The sequence below is a fragment of the Scyliorhinus torazame genome, chromosome 14, assembly GCF_047496885.1.
Source record: "Scyliorhinus torazame isolate Kashiwa2021f chromosome 14, sScyTor2.1, whole genome shotgun sequence".
Taxonomy (NCBI): Eukaryota; Metazoa; Chordata; class Chondrichthyes; order Carcharhiniformes; family Scyliorhinidae; genus Scyliorhinus; species Scyliorhinus torazame.
The window spans coordinates 75,189,524-75,212,490 of record NC_092720.1 but is presented as its reverse complement, the minus strand read 5'-3'; the positions used below and the strand labels follow the sequence as shown (position 1 = coordinate 75,212,490).

Genomic DNA, 22,967 nt, shown 5'->3' with positions numbered 1-22,967 from the left:
CCCCCCCCCCCCCCCCCCCGCTAGATCCCTGTCTAGCTTTTTTGCTCCCCCCATATCACTCCCGTAAGTCAGCTGACAGCTGCTGACCCCGGCTTCCCCTGCCGTCCCTTTGACCTCCCCGTGTGGGAGTCTCCCAATCAATATGCGTTCCTTCGTTCCCCTTCCCGCCTTTCTTCCTTTCTTCCCGCGCAGGGGAAAAACCCCGCGCTTTCCAAGGCCCGCCCCGCCCCCTCTGGCGCAGCTCCTGTCGCAGCCTTGTCTCTCTCCCCAGCCCATGTAACATTTCCTGCGCGATTGACCCCCTAATATACAACAACAATCACACATCAAACCTCACACATCCCCCCCCACCCTCCCAAACCCTCAGTTAGAGCCCAACTTTTCGGCTTGTACAAAGGTCCACGCCTCTTCAGGCGTTTCAAAGTAATAGTGTTGGTCCTTGTATGTGACCCACAGTCGCGCTGGCTGCAGCATTTCAAATTTCACTCCTTTCCGGCGCAACACCGCTTTGGCCCGGTTGAAACCCGCTCTCCGCTTTGCAACCTCCGTGCTCCAGTCCGGGTATATTCGGATCTCTGCATTGTCCCACTTACTGCTCCGCTCCTTCTTGGCCCATTTCAGGACCCCCTCTCTGTCCGTGAACCGGTGAAATCTCACCACCATCGCCCTTGGCGGCTCATTTGTCTTGGGCTTCCTCGCCAGCACCCGGTGTGCCCCGTCCAGCTCCAGCAACCTCGAAGGGGCCTCCGCGCCCATCATCGCCCCGAGCATCGTGCTCGCGTATGCCACGGCATCAGCCCCCTCCACTCCTTCAGGGAGACCCAGGATCCGCAGATTCTTTCTCCTCGACCTGTTCTCCAGGTCTTCGAGTCTTCCTGCCCACCTCTTGTGTTGCGCCTCGTGCTGCTCCACTCTCACCGCCAGGCCCAAGAGCTCGTCCTCATTCTCACTGACTCTTTTCTGTACCTCCTGGATCTTTACCTCGTGGGCCTTCTGGGTCATCCCTAGTCCTTCAATTGCCGACAGCATAGGCGCCAGCATCTCCTTGCGCAGCTCATCGAAGCAGTGCTTGATGAACTCCTGCAGCTCCGGCCCGCACTCCGCTTTGTCCCCGGTCGCCGCCATTTTGTTTTTTTCCCCTCGCTTCTCCCGCTGCTCCAATGCCGCTTTTTTGGCCGTTGCACTTCTGGTCCGGTCCATAAAAGTTGGAGGGGGACCTCTCTCTTCCCTTCCCCACGGGTTGTCTCGAAAAAATTTCGTTGGGGCTCCACCAACAAGCCCGAAAGTCCGAAATAGCCGGAGCTGCCGAATCGTGCGGCTTAGCTCCGCATAGCCGCAACTGGAAGTCGAAAGCAGCAGCTGTTTAAAAGTCAAAAGGCTTTAAACCCCCGCAGATGCTTTGATCTGCAAAGCTTCTATTCACTTTCAAAGAGGAATAGCTTTTAGGAGACTGAAATTGACAGCATAATTGCTTCCAAACAGCCAGATGTCTGGATTGTTTATTTTCATTTGGCTTCATGCTTGAATACACCTCAAGTATCCTGTTGTGAACTTCACTGTAATGTTTATAAATATCTAGGAGTTAAGTGTTTTCACTTGCTCTTTTTCTTAGGCGTTTAAAGCCTTGTCTTTTGATTTGACTTTCCAACAGCTGCTGGTTTTTACACCTCTGTCTGAGGCAGCAGGTGTATGGACAGGTGAGTGAAAAAGCAGTGATGTTTTACTGTTTGTGCCTGAACTGCCCTTTAGCTTCCAAGCAGGGGTGACTGATGGGATGGGGGGGGGGGGGGGGGGGGGGTCTCTGATATGAGGGGGTGGGGTCTCTGTTATGAATGGGGGTCTCTGATATGTTGAGGTTTCTGTTATATGGGTGTTCTGTAATATAAGGGGTTCTCTAATAGAGAGGATTCTCTGATATGGAGGGTCACTGATATAGGGGGGTCACTGATATGAAAGGTTCTCTGGTGGGGAGGTCTGATGGGGGTGGTCTGATGGCAAGGGGTGGGGAGGATTTGCGTGGTTGGGGGGAAGGGCCCTCTGATGGACTTTGGGGGCAGCTCCCTTTAATTTTCCCCCTCCTTGGCCAATCATGAGGTCCGCCGCGCCAGGGCCATGCCAGAAAATATTTGCACCCATCCACGCCCTTGTTAATCCTGGACTGCTCCAGTTTCCTCCCACAAGTCCTGAAAGATGTGCTGTTAGATGAATTGGACATTCTGAATTCTCCCACAGTGTAACTGAACAGATGCCGGAATGTGGTGACTAGGGGCTTTTCACAGTAACTTCATTGCGGTGTTAATGTAAGCCTACTTGTGACAATAAAGATTATTATTATTATTTAAAAATCCGAAGCCCAGCCTGTTACTAGGACGCAAATGGTTTCAAATGACCCATTTACATCCTCCCGCTCGTGCTGGGGCATGAACCTCGATGCCGCCACCAGCTGGGGACCAGCGCCGATCCCGTTTTTTCCCCGACACCAGACTCTCCGCCACTTCAGTAACTCTACCGACGGCGGGCGGCGGAGAATCCACCCCTTGATTTTTATCTGTCGGGAGTTGGGCAAGCATTTGAGGTGTTATCTGGCTGGGTAATTTGTAAATGTGAAATTATTATTTTATTTTATTTAAACACAGGTCTTGAACCTTTGAAATTGCAGTTCTTGAGGAAAACAATTGTTAGTCATTGAAACATCCAGCAAACATTCTGGGACAGTTTTTGATTTGAGAAATAGGCGGCCAGATTGTGTAATGTATACATGGACGTATTTCATTATAAGCGGGCATAGAATTCTACGATGGAAAAGAAATCCAAGTGAAAATGTTAACACAGGCATGAATAATGGAGCAGGCAGAAAGTACAGTATTTACAATATAGATCCATTTTTGTACGGACTTGGGAACACTGAACAAAATGAATAGCCCCTCCCAACCCCCGCCTGTCAACCTTTCCTCCCTTTCAAATATAAAATAGTTTTTGTTGTAGAAATTACAAGGTATCGCTGCCATATTGAATATCTACAAAATTGACCTTTTGAATTATTTACCTTAAAAAGATGGATTCCTAGGGACAGATTTTCCCATTGTCGCCGGGAAACGGGAGGCAGGTTCAATTCTGTGTTGCAAACCCACTTCCAACTGCAGTATGCTGTGTAGTGCGATTTTCACACTATCTGGCCAGACCATCATGTCACTGGAGATTGAGTCTTCAGCCCAATTAGAGGTTGGGGCGGAAGTGGAGATGGGACACCAGGTAAGTGGGCCATGTTCTGGCTATAATCAGCAGCTATGGGAGTTAGACTATGTTGGTCTAGCTTAGGCAAGAACTGAGGGAGATGGAGGGGTGTGTTACGTGTTGAACCATGTTTATATCTGTACTTGTGTCTTTTATTATAAAACCATAAATGCCTCAATAAAATGTTTTTTAGAAAAAAGAATCAGCAGCCATTGCTATGGCTGCCGACTGTGAGTGTGTGTTAACAAAATGAGTAAACCTTCATCTTTGAAATGGGGGACTCGGATAGGCTTTTGTCCAAACTTTTTTGCATTAAATAATACTGTTTCAGAACATTGCCGCCCCCGTTCCTGCCAGATTGCAGCCGGTCAGTTTCAAAGAACCCCTACCAGTCACAAGCCCCCTGAAAATCCCGGGAGGTCAGAAGGTAAGCTTTTAACAAGCTCTCTAATGACTTCAAGCTGCCCAGTTAATGAAGCAGCTGACTTCACATTCCTGCCGATTCCCGTGCTCTCCCCACTGCGCTCACGGGAAAAATCATCATTCAGGAACAGAGGCAACAGATCAGCAGGCAGGCCGCCAATGATATCTTTCTGCCATCCCACTTCTGCTCTGTTCCAATTTAGGAGGGGAAAATCCGGTCCCTAATCTATCTCCAATGTCGGTCAAGATGTGAAACAATCTACAACTGAAAACTTGCATGAAATACTCAGGTTCTTATGGCATTCCATGTTATGGCAGACTAATGTTTTGAATCCACGAGTTCTGTTATCCGTAGTCATTAATTCGTCACTGTACAACTGCGGACAGTGTCCAGCGCCGACACACTCGGCTGAAATCCATGTTGCTGGCCAGTGGGCTTCCACTCGGGCTGGGGGAAATGGTGGGAGGTGGCCAGGAGGTGGGTCGGTGTGGGCGGGTACGTGGTCCAGCACGGCCAGCGCCATGTTTTCCGGCGTGTAGGGGGTGCAGGCGTGCATGGCTGCAGCTTGTCAGCCCTGCGCATGTGCAGCCCTGGACCCAGGATTCTCCGACTGTTTTCAGCACATTCCGCGGGGTTTCACGCGGCGCCAGTGCTAGACCCTCACCAGTACCGGAATCGGTGAGGGTTCCGAGCCGATTTCCCCGTCGTGAAACATCATGGATCCTCCGTTGGTGACGGCACTTAGCCTCAGGAACGGAGAATCCAGCCGCATGCTTTTTAGGAGATTGCGTGAGCAATATGTGTGAGCAAACTCTGGTTTCATTGTTTGAGGTGTAATCTGTCACCATCCGGAGCACTAACCATCTGATTTCCATTCTGTTTATTTGAATGGAATGAAAACCAGGCTGGTTCTACAGTGGCCCGTACCCTCTGCCAGGTTACCAATCGGGCAGTAAAGCTGAAAATTTACCTCTGCTCCTTAATTTAAGTATTGAAACTGTCTTCAGTTGCAACCATCTGTTAGCCATGCATTGAGTTTTTAATGTAATATCTCCAATTATAAACTGGCCTGCAGTTTCTAAAAATACTTTGTCTTTTTGTTTCTTTCAGCTCAGAAAAGGCAGGGGAAATAGCCACTGTTCCACTCACAAGAGTAAGTGCCCCTTGATATATTTGAAGCTCCTTTAAGCCATTTTGTTATACGTTTAAATAGAAACCGATAGATTTAAATTAATATACTGTTGGGATTAAGAATATGGTGAAGCAGTGGCAATAGTGGAAGAATTTGGTTTCCAGATTCTAAATTCACGGAGGAATTTTGGCTGGAGATTTTTCTGAATCCAAACTTTTTATGTCCTTCGCTCGAGAGAACATGATGATGTAACAATATTTGAATAATACAGTACACAACGCTGGCTTTTTTGCTGTCCTCTAATCTTCAAAGAGCCCAAGCATATGCTCTTGTGAATGCCTTGTATAATTCCTACAGTGCAGAAGGAGGCCATGCAGCCCATTGAGTCTGTACCGATCCTCTGAAAGAGCACCCCACCTAGTCCCACTCGCCTGCCCCATCCCCATAACCCCACCTAATCTGCACATCCCTGGACACTAAGGGGCAATTGATCATGGCCAATCCACCTAACCTGCACATCTTTGGACTGTAGGAGGAAACCGGAGCACCCGGAGAAAACACGCAGACATGGGGGAGAACATGCAAACTCCACACAGACAGTCACCCATGGCCAATATTGAACCCGGGTTGCTATGAGGCATCAGTGCTAGGCGCTGTGAGGCAGCAGTGCTAACCACGGTGCCACCCCCCCTATTTGTTATGGTTCGTTTATATGGGGTTCGTGGTTTCCTGTGTGCCGATCCATCAAGGGCTCCATGCTGCCATCTTGACTATATGTAAGCTTGTCTTCAAGCTTAAGGACAATGGTGACTGAATCAAGTGGGCTACTTTTTATCAAATTGACACTGCCAACAATGACCCTCATCTACCAACTGTTCAAATCAGAAATTTTGACATCCACTGATCATGGTTTTCTGATGAATGGTCAGAAAATGATTGTCAGTTATGCTTTTCTTTCTGATTTCCACTACTGACAAATACATTTCACTGCTAACAAAACAGGCTCTTAAAATTAGCTATAAGGATAATTTCTGCCTGAAGTGGATTCTCTATGCCTTCATGGTATATAAAATAATTTATGTAACCTTGCTATATTTTGCTAATGTTTCTGTGCCTGTTACAATTTTGGAGTTTTAGTGCTGTCTATTTCCTTAAAGTCATTAGCTACTCTTGTAAGTAGATGTTTCTTGTTTATGAATTTGAGTGTTTCTTTATCTGTTCAATGAGCAAAGCCCAGGGATTGAACAGAGATCCTATGTTACTGCACTTATTGGAACATATCACATAACGCTATGTGAACTTATCTTTGTTAGGGGGAAGAATAACTAATCGTACTACCTCTCAAGCTATAAACAGCAAAACATTTTTTTATTATCAAACAATTAAATTAACAGTACTCAGTACAATTAGTATATTTAGTAATAACAAGTTTTAGTAATCTCAATATAAATTCAGGAACAAGAAAGAAGCTACTATTGCGTTAATTTCTAACATTAAACTAAACCTGGAAACATTGTTCCAATACTTCTTCCCGTGGCTGGAAGATATCATGGAGTCACAGGTGTCATTTCCAATGGTTTGTTTCACCTGTGTTTGATTTTGCTAGTCTGGTAACAGATCCTTGCTTGATTGCTTAAGCCTGTGGGTGAAGCTAGTGAGTTAAGTACTGATACCATACAGGGAATATTTCAGAAGGCATCTGGACTCTGAGCCGTGAAAATGTGTTGAAATCCTGCAAGTTGTGAGAGGTATTAAAGCATTGCAGATAAATATTTAGAAGTAGAGTCATTTCTGCATTGCTCTGAGATAAAGATATACAGCAACCAGAAAATACAGAACAGCTAGCTCACCACATTTTTCTATGGGCTTCAGACTAATGGCAGTTCTTGTGCAATACCAAAAACGATATAAGGCAGACAATCTAATGCAATTGCTGCGGGTTCAGGGGGTGTTCTTCTGAGGGGGAGGCCCAGCCAGATTAATGACTGCATTTTTGCTACTGAGAAAGGTATTTTCCGACTCTTTGGACCTGATATGTGCAATTTCCATTCCGGGGTGGTGTCAGGATAGAGTCAGGTCTGCCAAACACGCATGCAGAGCATAACCAGCCATGGAAGTGAGTATACACTGAAGTTAGTTCTCTGGGACTATGTCCCAATTTTCTCACTTGCTGTGAGACCCTCTAGACCTCAACCGTAAAACCCTGCCTCCCTTCCACCACTCTGCATGGTCTCTCATATCCTCCATGCCAATTCGATCCCAACTAATGCCCCACCCACACTCACATCCCCTCATAGCCCCCATGCCAACTCATGCCTCCTCACATTCCCATGTGCCTTCATAGCCACACACCCATTATCCACCATGGGCAGACCTCAGGATTCATGTGGAATTGAATCTCCTCACGGTCTAGCTCCCATTTAACTATGCTTGGTCATGGGAAATATCCCATTTGGGGAATCCATTAAAAGCTTTTCAATCTCATCAAGTAGTGAATCTCTTGTTAAAAAAAAACTTGTATTCAGACTGCAGATCAAAACAGCTAATCCTTTAAAGCCTCTCGAAACTGTCAATCAAACTGTGAATTCAGAAACTCAACCAAGCACTCGTGATATAATCATAGCCCTTTGGGAATTGTCGACAAAGATCTTTTTTGAAGCTGCATGAACAGATGCTATTTGTTTCCAAACTGCACCAGGTGGCTTGTCAATCAAAGTGTTGCAGCAATGGGCTGTACTTTTTAATTAATTGTCAGCTACAATCTTTTTTAAATGTTTAAAGAGTGATGGATTAAAAGGATTTCAGATCAGATCACTTAAACAGACCTTATCCAAACTTAAAAGAATATTACATCTACTCCATCCATTTGTGGACCTCCACACTGTGAGTTAAGCCCTTTTCAACAGTCAAAATGGGTTCTATTTGAACGGAGCACTATATTCAAATAACCCTGCTGAGCTTGGGTTTTCACACTGTGTGACTCATACCTAACTCCTCTTTCCTCTGCTGACAAAAATTAGATCTATCAGAAATTTGGATGGGGAAACCTCCGCATCAGAGTTCCATTCACCATTTTTAAAGGCCTTCCTGACTCCGTGAAAATCCAGCCTAAGTGTCTGTCAAGCACTTAACTGTCCAGTGATGGGTCTTCCACAGGATTTAGGACCTCTGGAATAGAAGTCCCAACCACTGAAAGCTGCTGGCCAATCAGATAGAGTGGTGGCTGCTGTTGTTATTACACTCAGGGGCTCAGGTCACAGGTGAATGAGGGTGGGATGGGGTTTGTGGGGTGGTTGCCAGGGGGTTTGGGGGTGTCAGAGGCAATAGCCTTTCAGCCAATCACCAGTTAACATTGTACTCCGGGCTTGTTGACAGCATTAAATCCCGGTTTGTATATTGGAAAAAGGGCTCAAACAGATTCAGGTGGCGTCCATGCCACATTTCAGACGATCAGGCTAAATTGAGGTAGCAGGAATGACACAGAATTTCAGTGGATGAGTCTCCTTGTTAAATTTCACTGCTTGGAATCCGGTCAGGTCGGAAGTCGGATTAATATTAGCATTAGATGGCTACCCATAGGGTTCAACCAGGTCTTTATCCACAAATGCAACCAACAACAAACATGTATTGTAAATAGAATGATACATCACAGAGGAAAGCCATTGCCCAATGCCAACTCTTTGATAGGGTTATTCCATTAATCACAATGGGCGGCACATTAGCACAGTGGGTAGCACTGTTGCTTCACAGCGCCAGGGTCTCAGGTTCGATTCCCGGCTTGGGTCACTGTCTGTGCGGAGTCTGCACGTTCTCCCCGTGTCTGCATGGATTTCCTCCGGGTGCTCCGGTTTTCTCCCACACGTCCTGAAAGATATGCTTGTTAGGTGAATTGGACATTCTTAATTTTCCCTCTGTGTACCCGAACAGGTGTCGGAATGTGGCGACTAGGGGCTTTTCACAATAACTTAATTGCAGTGTTAATGTAAGTCTACTTGGGACAATAATAAAGATTATTATTATTATCCCCTGCTCCACAGGAATAGCTGAATCAAATTTGAGGAATCCAGTTATCTGCTTCAAACATGTATGGTAACCTGAGGCCAGTAAACAATCCATATCTATCAATGCCTTTTGGAATATAGATCATATGTATCTACTCTGCACGTTGAGAAACAGGTGACAGTAAACAGCTATAGCGATGTGTACTCTGTAACCTGCTCCAGAGCATGATAGATAAACCATCATAGTCAAAGCTATTTCATTCATATCAAAGTTATAGATTTTTTGTACTGTTCCAGATTTTTTCAGTTTCAAACATTTTCTGCTTAATATCCTTATCTAGCCTATGTCAGTCGTGTATAATACTAATAGTGTGTTCCTTTCATGCTATTTTTCAAGTCTTGAATTTTTGCTAATTGTAGTATTATCAGGTATTGCAGTACCCAAGAGGCTGAAGATCATTGGTTAAACCTAGGAGTTTACCATTGGCTGTTTTGTATGTAGCTCTGCTCTGACAGGCGGTGTATAAGAACCGGTGCCGTCCCAGCAGCCCTCATTCTGTACCGAAACTGCTGGGGAACAGTTCTAGTCTATTAAAGCCTTCAGTTATGGTATTACCTTGTTTTAATAGTAATTGATCGTGCATCAATTTAATAGACTACTACTTAAGCTGAAAGAATGGATCTCCGAATCAAGCCGGAGTGTCTGCAACTCAGCCCCCACGCGGAGAACTCAGCGGCGATTTTCAAGCACTGGCTGGCGTGCTATAAAGGCTACCTCGAGACGGCCGGAGGCACCCCCTCGGGGGAGCAGAAACTGCATCTCCTGCACTCAAGGGTAAGCCCTGGGATCTACACCCTCATCGAGGAGGCAGAGGTCTTCGATGCAGCGATCGAACTGTTAAAAGGACATTATATCCGCCCTATAAATCAGGTCTACGCACGTCACCTGCTTGCAACAAGACAGCAAAGCCCCGGGGAATCGTTGGAGGCGTTCTACCACGCGCTACTGGTACTGGGCAGAATCTGTGGCTGCCCGCAGGTTTCGGGGAGCGAGCACACGGAACTCCTAATCCGGGATGCCTTCATAGCAGGTATGAGCTCCTCAGAGATCTGCGAGCGGCTCTTAGAAAAAGACACCCTGGGACTTAGAGAGGCACGGACCCTGGCAGGGTCCATGGACGTTGCCTCCAGAAACGCGCAATATTATGCCCCGCCCGCGCGGCAGCGCCCTCGGCTGCGTGGCATACCGCAGCGGCAGCCCCACAGACTTTCCCCATGTCCCCGCAGGCCTGCGCTGTAAGACGGCCCGCTAACTCCGTCGGGCCCCGCTGTTTCTTCTGCGGGCAGGCGAAGCACCCCCGCCAGTGCTGCCCGGCCTGCACCTCCACCTGCAAAGGGTGCGGCAAGAAGGGCCATTTTGTGGGGGTCTGCCAGGCACGAGCGGTGGCCGCGGTCTCCAGCTGCGAATCCGGACAGCAATCTTCTCTTCGGGCCCTAGGTGGCCAGCATTCACCGCCACCCCCCCTATCCTAGGTCCATGTGCGGCCCACGGAAGTGGCCATCTTGTTCCTCGGACACCACGCTGGACGGTTGTGCGCCGCCATTTTGTCCATCCCCGACCACCATGTGCGACCCATGGGAGACGCCATCTTGGATGGGGCCCCAAGACCCCAGCACGGCCGACTACACACTGCCCGATCAAAACCCGCAACTACTTCATCTGGCCTCGGTGACTCTGGACCAAAATCACCTCGGACACTCTCAACAGCAACGACGACGGTCTTCATCAACTGCCATGAGACGTCCTGCCTGATCGTCTCTGGGAGCACGGAGAGCTTTATACACCACGACACGGTAAGGCGCTGTTCACTTGTTACCCAGCCTGTAAACCAAAGAATCTCCCTGGCCTCCAGTTCACACTCAGTGGAGATAAAGGGGTTCTGCCTAGCAAACCTCACAGTCCAAGGCAGGAAATTCAACAAATTCCACCTTTATGTCCTGCCGCACCTCTGCGCGGCTACACTCCTGGGGTTGAATTTCTAATGTAACTTGCAAAGCCTGACCTTCAAATTCGGCGGCCCTATACCCCCCCTTACTGTCTGCGGCCTCACGACCCTTAAGGTCGACCCGCCTTCCCTGTTTGCGAACCTCACCCCGGATTGCAAACCCGGATTGCCACCAGGAGCAGACGCTACAGTGCCCAGGACCAGACCTTCATCAGGTCAGAGGTCCAAAGGCTACTGAGGGAAGGGGTCATTGAAGCTAGCAACAGTCCCTGGAGAGCTCAAGTAGTGGTGGTAAAGACCGGGAGAAACATAGGATCGTCATTGACTACAGCCAGACCATCAACAGGTTTATGCAGCTGGAAGCGTACCCTCTCCCCCGCATATCCGACCTGGTAAACGGGATCGCGCAATATAAGGTCTTCTCCACGGTGGATCTCAAGTCCTTCTACCATCAATTACCCCTCCGTACTAGTGACAGCAAATACACTGCCTTCGAAGCAGATGGGCGGCTCTATCATTTTTTAAGGGTTCCCTTTGGTGTCACTAACAGGGTCTCGGTCTTCCAACGCGAGGTGGACCGAATGGTTGACCGGTAAGGCTTGCGTGCAGCGTTTCCATATCTTGATAACGTCACCATCTGCGGCCATGACCAGCAGGACCACGACACTAACCTCCGAAATTTTCTCCAGACCGCTAAAATCCTTAACTTAACGTATAATAAGGATAAATGCGTATTTAGCACCAACCGTCTAGCCATTCTCGGCTACATAGTGCGAAATGGAGTTATAGGCCCCGACCCTGAGCGCATGCGCCCCCTCATGGAGTTCCCCCTCCCTCACTGCCCCAAGGCCGTGAAGCGCTGCCTCGGGATTTTCAGTTATTACGCCCAGTGGGTCCCTAACTACGCAGACAAGTCCGTCCCCTAATCCAGTCCACAACCTTCCCCCTATCGATGGAGGCCCGCCAGGCATTCAGCCACGTCAAAGCAGGCATTGCAAAGGCCACGATGCGCGCCATCGACGAGTCCTTCCCCTTCCAGGTCGAGAGCGATGCGTCCGACGTAGCTCTGGCCGCCGCCCTCAACCAAGTGGGTAGACCCGTGGCCTTCTTCTCCCGTACCCTCCATGCTTCCGAAATTCGCCATTCCTCGGTCGAAAAAGAGGCACAAGCCATAGTAGAAGCTGTGCGACATTGGAGGCATTACCTGGCCGGCAGGAGATTCACTCTCCTCACTGACCAACGGTCGGTTGCTTTCATGTTCGATAATGCACAGCGAGGCAAGATAAAAAAACGATACGGTCTTGCGGTGGAGGATCGAACTCTCCACCTACAACTACGAGATCTTGTATCGTCCCGGGAAGCTAAATGAGCCTCCTGATGCCCTGTCCCGCGGCACTTGTGCCACCGCACAAGTGGACCGCCTCCGAGCCCTCCACGAGGACCTCTGCCACCCGGGGGTCACTCGCTTTTTCCACTTGATAAAGACCCGCAACCTGCCCTACTCCATCGAGGAGGTCAAGACAGCCACCAGGGACTGCCAAATCTGCGCGGAGTGCAAACCACACCTCTACCGGCCAGAGAGGGCGCACCTGATAAAGGCTTCCCGTCACTTTGAACGCCTCAGCATGGACTTCAAAGGCCCCCTCCCCTCCACTGACCGCAACACGTACTTCCTGAACGTGATTGACGAGTACTCCCGGTTCCCATTCGCCATCCCCTGCCCAGACATGACCGCAACCATCGTCATCAAGGCCCTCCAGGGTATCTTTACACTGTTCGGTTTCCCCGCGTACATACACAGTGATAGGGGGTCTTCCTTTATGAGCGACGAACTGCGTCAATTCCTGCTCAACAGGGACATCGCCTCAAGCAGGACGACCAGTTACAACCCCCGGGGAAATAGGCAGGTAGAGAGGGAGAACGGAACGGTCTGGAAGACCGTCCTACTGGCCCTACGGTCCAGCACACCCCCAGTCTCCCGCTGGCAAGAAGTCCTTCCGGAGGCCCTCCACGGCATCCGGTCACTGCTTTGTACAACTACCAACCAGACACCTCACGAACGTCTCCTTGTTTTCCCCAGGAAGTCCTCCTCCGGGACCTCGCTCCCGACTTGGCTAGCAACACCCGGACCCATCCTGCTCCGTAAACACGTGCGAGCGCACAAGTCAGACCCTTTGGTCGAGAGGGTCCACGCTGCACGCTAACCCCCAGTACGCCGACGTGGCGTTCCCTGACGGCCGGCAAGATACGGTCTCCCTACGGGACCTGGCGCCCGCCAGAATCCAACGCGCACCCGAACCACCACCCCCCCCCCACAGCACCTCACAGGAGGGTCAGTCCTCTCGCCGCCCCTGCCTAAGCCCACCCACCCACCGATGCCCCCTACAGGCCCCCTCTCTTGTCAACCGTTTGCCCCACCAGCGCCATCTAGGGGTGACGAAGCTGCCATGGAGGCCGAAGCCACGCTCCTGGAGTCGCCGACGCCCGGACCCCCACCGGAATCACCACCGAGGCTCAGGCGATCCAGGAGGACGACCAGGCCACCCGACCGACTGATTGCTTCAGTATAACCGATCTGTAACTGTAAATAAACACTGAATGTATATATCTTCCACGATTGTAAATATTCTCGACAACCATGTAAGGAGGTATCACGGTACCTCCATATCTGATCATACCATGTTAAATGCAATTGTAACCACTGGCCACCATCCCCGCCGGACTCTTTTTTTTTAACAGGGGATGAATGTGGTATCATCCGGTATTGCAGTACCCGAGAGGCTGAAGACCATTGGTTAAACCTACGAGTTTACCATTGGCTGTTTTGTATGTAGCTCCGCCCTGACAAGCGGGGTATAGGAACTGGTGCCGTCCCAGCAGCCCTCATTCTGTACCGAAGCTGATGGGGAACAGTTCTAGCCGATTAAAGCCTTCAGTTATGTTATTACCTCGTTTTAATAGTAATTGATTGTGCATCACTAACCTACAGGCCAGTCTCCAGAGTTGTCTGCATCTGACAACAATCGTGGCTGTAATTTTAAACCTTTTTATTTAGCGTTCTTAACATTTTTTTTTCACATTTACTGGATTTATTATTGCCATGTCTGTGAAAACCTTAATACAGATCCCCGCAATTGTAATTCAGTGAAGATAAAACATTAAGTGTGTTATCTGTTTATAAATAATTCATTCTCTAAGTAGCCTTGGCACAGGTATACATATATCTTTCTCAGAAGCAGGTTTTCATATTCTAGATAAGGTGGTAAGGAAGATAGTAGCATTTTTACATGGCCAATTTGACGTGGGGTTCCAAATGTAATTAAATGATGAAATTCACTTTCCAGCTTATGCATTTTTATGTAATAAAGTCAGGATATGATGCCTCACATCATTCAGATCTTGTACTACTTGATATTATAATCCTTTAGTTATTTTGTTGCTCCTCATAAATGTAACTCTAAAAACATCTCTCCATGGGGGCAGCACGGTAGCATTGTGGATAGCGCAATTGCTTCACAGCTCCAGGGTCCCAGGTTCGATTCCGGCTTGGGTCACTGTCTGTGCGGAGTCTGTACATCCTCCCCGTGTGTGCGTGGGTTTCCTCCGGGTGCTCCGGTTTCCTCCCACAGTCCAAAGATGTGCAGGTTAGGTGGATTGGCCATGATAAATTGCCCTTAGTGTCCAAAATTGTCCTTGGTGTTGGGTGGGGTTACTGGGTTATGGGGATATGGTGGAGGTGTTGACATTGGGTGGGGTGCTCTTTCCAAGAGCCGGTGCAGACTCGATGGGCCGAATGGCCTCCTTCTGCACTGTAAATTCTATGAAATTCTATGATAATTCTATGATCCTCACGGGATTTTGGCATCGCTGGCTGGGCCCGAATTTATTGCCCAACCCTAATTGCTCTTGAGAAAGTGGTGGTGAGTCGCATTCTCAAACCACTGCTGTAGGTGCTGTTCGGGAGGGAATTGCAAGCTTTTTTTGACTGAGCGACAGTGAAGAAAAGGCAATACAGTTCCAAGTCTGGATGATGTGTGGCTCGAAGGGGAAGTTGCAGGTAAAGCCCTTCTCTTTCTTGGTGGTAAACATCGCAGGTTTGGAAGGTACTGTTGAAGGATCCTTGTTGATTTCCTGCAGGGCATCTTGTGGATGGTACACACTTCTACTACTGCGTGTTTGTGGTGGATTTGATAATATATAAGTTGATGGATGGGGTTTCAAACAAGTGGGCTTCGTTATCTTGGATGGTGTAAACTTTCTTGATTGTTATTGAAGCTTTACTCTGGAGAATATGTTATCACACTCCAGGTTTGCGCATTGTAGATGGTGGACTGTCTTTGGCGAGTCAGGAGGTGAGCTACCCACTGCAGAATTCCCAGCCTCCGAACTGCTCTTGTAGCCACAGTATCTCTATGGTTTGCCCAGGTCAGTTCCAGGACAATGGTAAACCCCAGAATGCCGAGAGTGGGGATTTAGCGATGGTATACCATTAAATGTCATGGGGAGGTGATTATATTCTCTCTTGTTGGAGATGATCATTGCCTGGCACTTGTAGGGTTTGAATGTTACTTGCCACTTTCAGCCCGATCCTGAATGTTCTTCGGGCCTTGCTACATTTGGACATGGACTGCTTCAGTATCTAAGAAGTCAGGAATGGTGCTGAACATGGAGCAATCATTAACAAACATCCTCACTTCTGATCTTCTGAGGGATTGGAGGTTAATTTTGTATTTTGCATTTTCCTTTGGTAAGATTGGATTTACTGGTAATGGTTTGTATAAATAAGTATTTTACATGTTGAAAACTTTCAACAGTGTGTAACCAATACTAATAACTAATTTTATCGTTTACCTTTACTAATCATAATCAACTTGTCAGATTTGCATTTTGAAACCTTAATGGGCTTATAAAATTAAATGAAAATACTAAATTTAAAACAGGAAGAAGCGTACAGTAGATAAAATAAAGATATCAATTTTAGCGCATCCAATCCAGCAGGAACAGAGCATATGAGCTGTTAACATTGATTTAATTTGATTCACTGACTCTTTCCTGCTATAATTCTGCTGGCTTCCATTTAAAATACCCATATCATTTGAAGGCTGCAGGACTCACCAGTTTCAGGTTAATGTCTCATGAATGCATGCAAATTAAGGTTGTATGATTGAATTAGGATCCCATCAGGGAAGCACGACAGCACAGTGGTTAGCACAGTTGCTTCACAGCTACAGGATCCCAGGTTCGATTCCCGGCTGGGTCACTGTCTGTGCGGAGTCTGCACATTCTCCCCATGTCTGCGTGGGTTTTCTCCGGGTGCTCCGGTTTCCTCCAACAGTCCAAAGATGTGCGGATTAGGTGAATTGGCCATGTTAAATTGCCCTTAGTGTCCAAAATATGTTAAGTGGGGGTTACGGGGATAGGGTAGATATGAGGGCTTAAGTAGGGTGCTCTTTGTAAGGGCCGGTGCAGACTCGACAGGCCGAATGGCCGCCTTCTGCACTGTCAATTCTATGATGATCATGGTTTAAATTTGGTGGACTGGATGCCCCTCAGACAAGGCGATTAAACCCCATAGGATTGGGTTCAGGTACTGGCTGGCCCACTGAAAGACTATTCAAAAGATGCAGTCAGATTATTAGAATTTGTGTGCTATTGTGCTGAGGGGAGTTCCAAAGGATCTTGGAGCTTGAAGATCGCATGTTTCTGTTCCTCTTCATCTACTGCTTATGAATAATGTGTCACAGTTTATCAGGGGTGCCATCTTTGCTTCATTAGTTTGAATGGAGAATTTGTTGTGGAAGGACAAACAATAGTATTCATTTATATAAGCACTTTTAATGCAGCACCCCCCCCCCCCTCCTTCCCCCAAGCAACTCGGAGGAGAATTATCAGACAGAATTTCACACTGAGCCACAAATTATGAGGTCAGATGATCAAAATCTTGAGGTAGCTTCTGAGGAGCATTCCTAAGGAGGAAGGAGAGGCAGAGAGAATTAGAGGAGGAATTCCAGAGCTGAGAACCCAGCAAACTGACGGCACGGGCATCCATGGTGGATTGATTAAAATCAGGAGGCTCAAGAAACCTGGATTGAAGAATGCAGTAGTCTCAATGCAGGGTTGTAGGACGGGAGGAGATTACAGAGATAGGGACCACGGAGGATATTCAATATCCAATTTTGTTTAGGAACAACTCTGCAAAACTGTGGGATATTTTACTGCATTAAAAACTCATAAAATTTCTATCCCAGATAGCTCAATCATTGAGTATGTTCAAGACGGAGGTGGATAGTTGTCTATATATTAAAGATATGAAAGGAGATGGGGATATGCAGGAAAATTGCATTAAGGTAGAAGATAAGTCATGATCTAGTTGAAGTGCGGAGCACACTTTGCAAAACCCGGAAAGGGGCAGGCTGAGCTTAGGGTTAGCTTGTTTGAAACTCATGGGGCTGAATGGCCTCCTCCTGTTCCTGTTTCCTGTGTTCCTAAAAGCATTATGTGAGCTGCTGTTCTCCTATATAATGTCTGAATTATAGGACTGGAAATAAAAACAGGATATGTTGGAGATACTCAGGTCAGGCAGCATACACAGAGAGAGAGACAGAGACAGTTCGTGACCCGGATTACAATGGTAATAATGGTCAACCTGTCCACATTCGCTGTCGTTACTCCACTAAAACAGAGAGTGACTTGGGAAGCCCACAATAATGCAGGAATCTAGAAGCTGCCACCAGTGACTCTACGCATCATTTGCGGTTGACATCCTCCAGACTCCAATTCCTGAGCAATTGGTGAAAAGGTCCACTCTTACACCAATAGTCTTGCTGTAAAAACACTTGAAAAAAATGCACCTTGTTGAATGAGGTGCAGCTGAGTTTTTAGCAGTATATTATGTTCACAGTTTACTGCAAAAGCCTTTCACTGGCCTTGAAAATCTGATTTTTGAGTAACATGCATTATGTATATTTCCATTAAATAAAACACAAACATGTAATTTTTCAGTTTGTTTATCCTTATTTTAGCTGCTCTCTTAATTTAATATGAAAATTTAAATTAAAAGTTAAATGATCCAGTGTTTTTAACTTCCTGGTTTACTGTCTGTGGGAACACTTCTATTTGATTGGCTACTTGCCCTACTTATTTTCATCACTGCTGCTGGACCGCTTATGATACCTTTGATTTGGCGTCAGTTATAAACAGCTTTTGGGGAAAAAAGAAAAATTTACACCATCAAAATTTCTACATCTTTGTGGACAGCTTTCTTCTACATCAGCCAATAGTTTTGCTTCACCACTGACCACAAAATCTAACACGTTTGCCACGGGTACAAAACCCGTAATGGCCACTGAATCTCATGAGAGGCAAAAACGGGATTTGTGGCAGCAAGATTTTGGTTTGTGGTATTCTTCACCCCTCCTCTAATGACGTGATCAGGTTCACTTCCAGGAAGGGTGCGATACTCATTGCATGGATTAGAATACATTACCATATACTTAGCGGGCTTCACACCACTACTTCCACCCTTAACGTATCTCCCCACCCATCAGCACAATTCACTACTGCTCTTTAAAATCAGGAACCTGACACCATGTCCTCCAAGAGGGAGGTTGGAATTCAGCGTGAAAGCTCTGGAACAGTGCTCCCTCTACTGTGAGTAGCAAAGAAAGTAACAAATTCCCTGCAAATTGATTGAGAGCTCGGGGAGTTTTGCAACACCCTTTGCAAAACCCAGAAAGGGGCAGGCTGAGCTTCGGGTTACTTTGTTTGAAAGGAAAAATAAGGAAGCAAGGTAGCCTTACGCCAGCCTAACACGTTTAGCAGCACGGTAGCATTGTGGCTAGCACAATCGCTTCACAGCTCCAGGGTCCCAGGTTCGATTCCGGCTTGGGTCACTGTCTGTGTGGAGTCTGCACATCCTCCCCGTGTGTGCGTGAGTTTCCTCCGGGTGCTCCGGTTTCCTCCCACAGTCCAAAGATGTGCAGATTAGGTGGATCGGCCATGATCAATTGCCCGTAGTGTCCAAAATTGCCCTTAGTGTTGGGTGGGGTTACTGGGTTATGGGGATAGGGTGGAGGTGTTGACCTTGGGTAGGGTGCTCTTTCCAAAAGCCGGTGCAGACTCGATGAGCCGAATGGCCTCCTTCTGCACTGTAAATTCTATGATAATTCCCATAGTAAAATGGCTGGGGTTTTTGGCACCATGGGACCATATGATGAAGGCACCGAATGCTCGAGCTCAGACACTGAAAGATTAGAGTACTTTGACTATGTGAACAAAATTTCGGGGACCAGAGTCGTCCCAACTTTCCTGAGCATGATGCGGCTGAATCATTTCAGCCCCTGTGAAGTCTTGATGCAATCAGAAAACCCAGGCTCAAAAACATGTGGTGAAATAGTGGAGATATTGCAGGACTATTTCTGACCGAAACCCTTCGTCATCGATAAGAAGTTCAGGGTGTACAAACATAACCAGCAAGAAGATGAATCAATCGTACAATTCATAGCAACTTTTTAGAGATGTCTCGAATGACACCATTAGAGACAGATTTACAAGCGGTTTAAGAAGTAAAGCTATCTAGAAAAGGCTGTTAACAGAAAGCAACTTAGACCTAAAGAAGGCTTCAGAAGTTGTGACCTTTATGGAACTAGCCGTTACAGAAGCCCAACATTTAAGCTTGAGCACTAAAACCCATGAAGAGTCGGCTGAAATCCGCACACCGACACAGGTATGCAAAAACTGGGCACAGATCAACTGATTGCTGAAGTAAAATGCAAGAATTGGGGTAAAAAGGGGCACATAGAACGTGCATGTTGGAGAAAGAAACAAGTTTCAATCATCAATTATAAATAGCAAGAACCAAATACATCAAAGGGCCCTGGGGGGGCGTGGGGGGATCTGGCCCCGGGGGGTGCTCCCACGGTAGCCTGGCCCGCAATCGGGGCCCACCGATCCGCGGGCGGGCCTGTGCCGTGGGGGCACTCTTTTACTACGCGTCTGCCGTGTAGGTCTCCGCGATGGCCGACGCGTAGGTGACCCCCCCCCCCGTGCATGCGCGGGGATGATGTCAGCAGGCACTGACGCTCCCGCGCATGCACGGACTTCCGCCGGCCGGCGGAGTCCCTTCGGCCCCGGCTGGTGTGGCGCCAAAGGCCTTCCACGCCAGCCGGTGGGACGGCAACCACTCCGGCGCGGGCCTAGCCCCTAAAGGTGAGGGCTTGGCCCCTAAAGGTGTGGAGAAATCCGCACCGTTGGGGCGGTCCAATGCCGGAGTGGTTCACTCCACTCCATCTCGAGGGGACCCCCCGCCCCGCCGTGTAGGGGAGAATCCCACCCCTGGTTCCATTGAGGGACCATATTGATGTATATGTGCAGCTAAATGGACAGATTGCAAAATTGTCCCTTCATGTTGTTAAAGATAACTATTCAACCAAATGGGAGAACCTAGCTGGAGAGAATCAAGCTAAACTGGGCTGAGGTGAATCTCGTGTCAGAGTTAGATGCAGGTTAACCGAAGATTCTAAAGAATCATATCATGGTCTTTAATGGAGAGCTGGGAAGCATGGAAGAAATCTCAGTCAAGCTAAAGATTTGGGTGGCACGGCAGCACAGTGGTTAGCACTGGTTGCTCACAGCGCCAGGAACCCAGGTTCGATTCCTGCTTGGGTCATTGTCTGTGCGGAGTCTGCACGTTCTCCCCGTGTCTGCGTGGGTTTCGTCCGGGTGCTCCGGTTTCCTCCCACAAGTCCCGAAAGATGTGCTGTTAGGTTAATTGGACATTCTGAATTCTCCCTCAGTGTACCCGAACAGGCGCTGGAGTTTGGCGACATGGGGATTTTTCACAGTAACTTCATTGCAGTGTTAATGTAAGCCTACTTGTGACACTGATCAAGATTATTATTCTTATTAAGGACAAAAGCCTTAAACAATGCTTAAAGGTGAGGGCATTGCTCAACCATCAGGCCTAAGGCCGAGGCAGAATTTTGAGCGGCTGGTCAAGGTGGGGGTTTTTGAAGCCGTTAATGTAAGTGATTAGGCCATACCGTAATACCCATGCTGGAGCAAGATGGTCCACTACGAAGATGTGGAGATTTTTAAGTCACTATCAATCCGATGCTATGTGCAGAGCAGTACCTTCTGCCTTTAATTGAGGACTTATTTGCCGGGTTGGCTGGAGGCCAGTGTTTTATTGAAGCTTACCTTAGTCAAGCTTATCTCCAGATAAATGTAGATCCGGATTCACACCAATATTCCGTTTCTATTTCACTCTGTACAGCAGCATCTGAAGTACAATGAACATACCAACAACAAGAAGAATTACCATAACCTAACTTTGCTGAGCCTGGGGCAAGAACTAAAGGACTAGCCTCTGAAGTGAAAGCTCTGAGCAAGTAGCCAAATCAAGTTCTGTGACATGAGAACAGGGCTCAACGCCCTGCTTTTCATAAAGGTCAAGAGGTATTGCCAATTAACTATACCACCAGTGAGAAGTGGATACCTACCATCGCCTTGGTAGAGACAGGACCTGTCTCCTACACCATTCAAACTCGGGAAGGTGTACTGTGGAGAAGACACACTCATTCACATTTATCAGCTATAACAAGGTTGCCAGAGATACAATCAACTGAGAGTCTGTGACAAACTGAGCAAATGAAGACCAGTACATACCGGAGAACCTGACAGTGCCAGAAACAACTGTGGAAGACAGTACCCCAGTTAAGGTCTTTTCAACACCGAGTCAACCTCCAAACCCTACAACAACTCTGGTGAGTCAACAACGGACAATGTCCAAACTCAACCAAAAACACCTCAGGTTAGAGTCAACACAAAAAAGCAGACGCCTGCCTGATATTGCCGACAACCACACAGGAATTGATGTCCTCCAAAATGTCTAACTTATTGACTATTGTGTTTTTTAATTGTTCATATTATAAGTTTTGATACAGTTAGACTGTGTTTCATTGCAGGAACCTCTGATGTAAAAGGAGGAAAATGTTGTGTATTCATGTTTGTTCCTAGTTGGAACCAGTTGGACTTTTAAGAGTTCAATCATGTGACGTACTGATGCCGTCATTGGCAGTTTGGTGCATGTCTTCTGGAGAGCCAGGAGCTGGAGGGTCCTGGCCTACTTGCAGGTGGCACATGTGTCATTGTGCCATCCTGTTCTGTCCACTGTCCACGAAGGGGAGTCAAATGGACTGGGCATCCCTAAGGTGTCCTGGTGGAAGGCCCTGGGCTCTGCACCAGCGGATCCTCCTCCCTATGGGTGTTCATGGGCCCCTGGGTCACTCCATGGGATAAAGGGGCAGCTGGAGTGTGGCCCAGAAGCCCTGCTGCATTCTTGGATGCCAACCAGTGTATGCACCATACAGTTGATGCCTTGAACTATTGAGCTAATGCTCTGAATGGTCAGGTTCATTGTCTGAACCATAGAGCTCTTGGCCTGAGACATTCTTTGGAAACCTCCTGCCAGGGATCTGACGTCAAGCACCAGGCTCTACACTGTGATCGCCACCCTTGTAATGTTGCCCTAGTGCCTCATATTGCTGGCACAGTCTCCTATGAGAGAAACTTTAGGACTCCTGCAGTCAGCCTTGCAATCGCTGGAGTGTCGCAGACACCCTTTTCCTTGTATTCCTGACTCTTCCTTTGCATCTCCAGCAGCTGAAAGACGAATGCGCAGCACCTGGCTGAGGCACAGCAGAGTCCTGGGTTCCGGCAGACCTTCTACTGTCCGATCCCTGGGACATTCCTGCTTCTGCCTGATGTGGATTAGCAGCAGTGTGGTGCTCACCAGATAATAAATCTGAAGCCTGCCTGCCAAGATCGCCCACCGATGTATGTATCTCTGCGCTGGTGGAGGTTGCAGGTGACAGCTGTTACGTATCTTCTGTTCATCCGCCGATATCTCCTCAGAGCTCTGGTCCGCTGCTGCACTGTTAGTGGATGAACCAGGCTAGTTGGGTGATTTCCCAGCAAAAGACGGGGCATGGTATTAGTGCATGACAAGGGCAAAGGACTGGGAGAGACATAACTCGCATGCATTTGGCTAGATGGAATGAAAGTGTAGAAGCTCATCGCTTTTCTCTCTCCTGCCAACCTCACTCGCCACACAGGCTAACTCCTGTTCCTCCCCTGAAAGCTCAAGGGCTCTTTGCTCAAAAGGAGTCAGG

General features: G+C 47.9%; 1 protein-coding gene across 2 annotated transcripts in view; it reads left to right on the top strand.

Annotated features, from left to right (window-relative positions):
* LOC140389822 (uncharacterized) overlaps positions 1 to 22,967 on the top strand; it is a 344,727-nt gene that overhangs the window by 97,957 nt on the left and 223,803 nt on the right. For both annotated transcript variants that reach the window (XM_072474370.1, XM_072474369.1), the window contains exon 4: positions 4,769 to 4,811. In XM_072474370.1, coding sequence (XP_072330471.1) covers positions 4,769 to 4,811 — 43 coding nt within the window. The remainder of the gene's footprint in view (positions 1 to 4,768; positions 4,812 to 22,967) is intronic.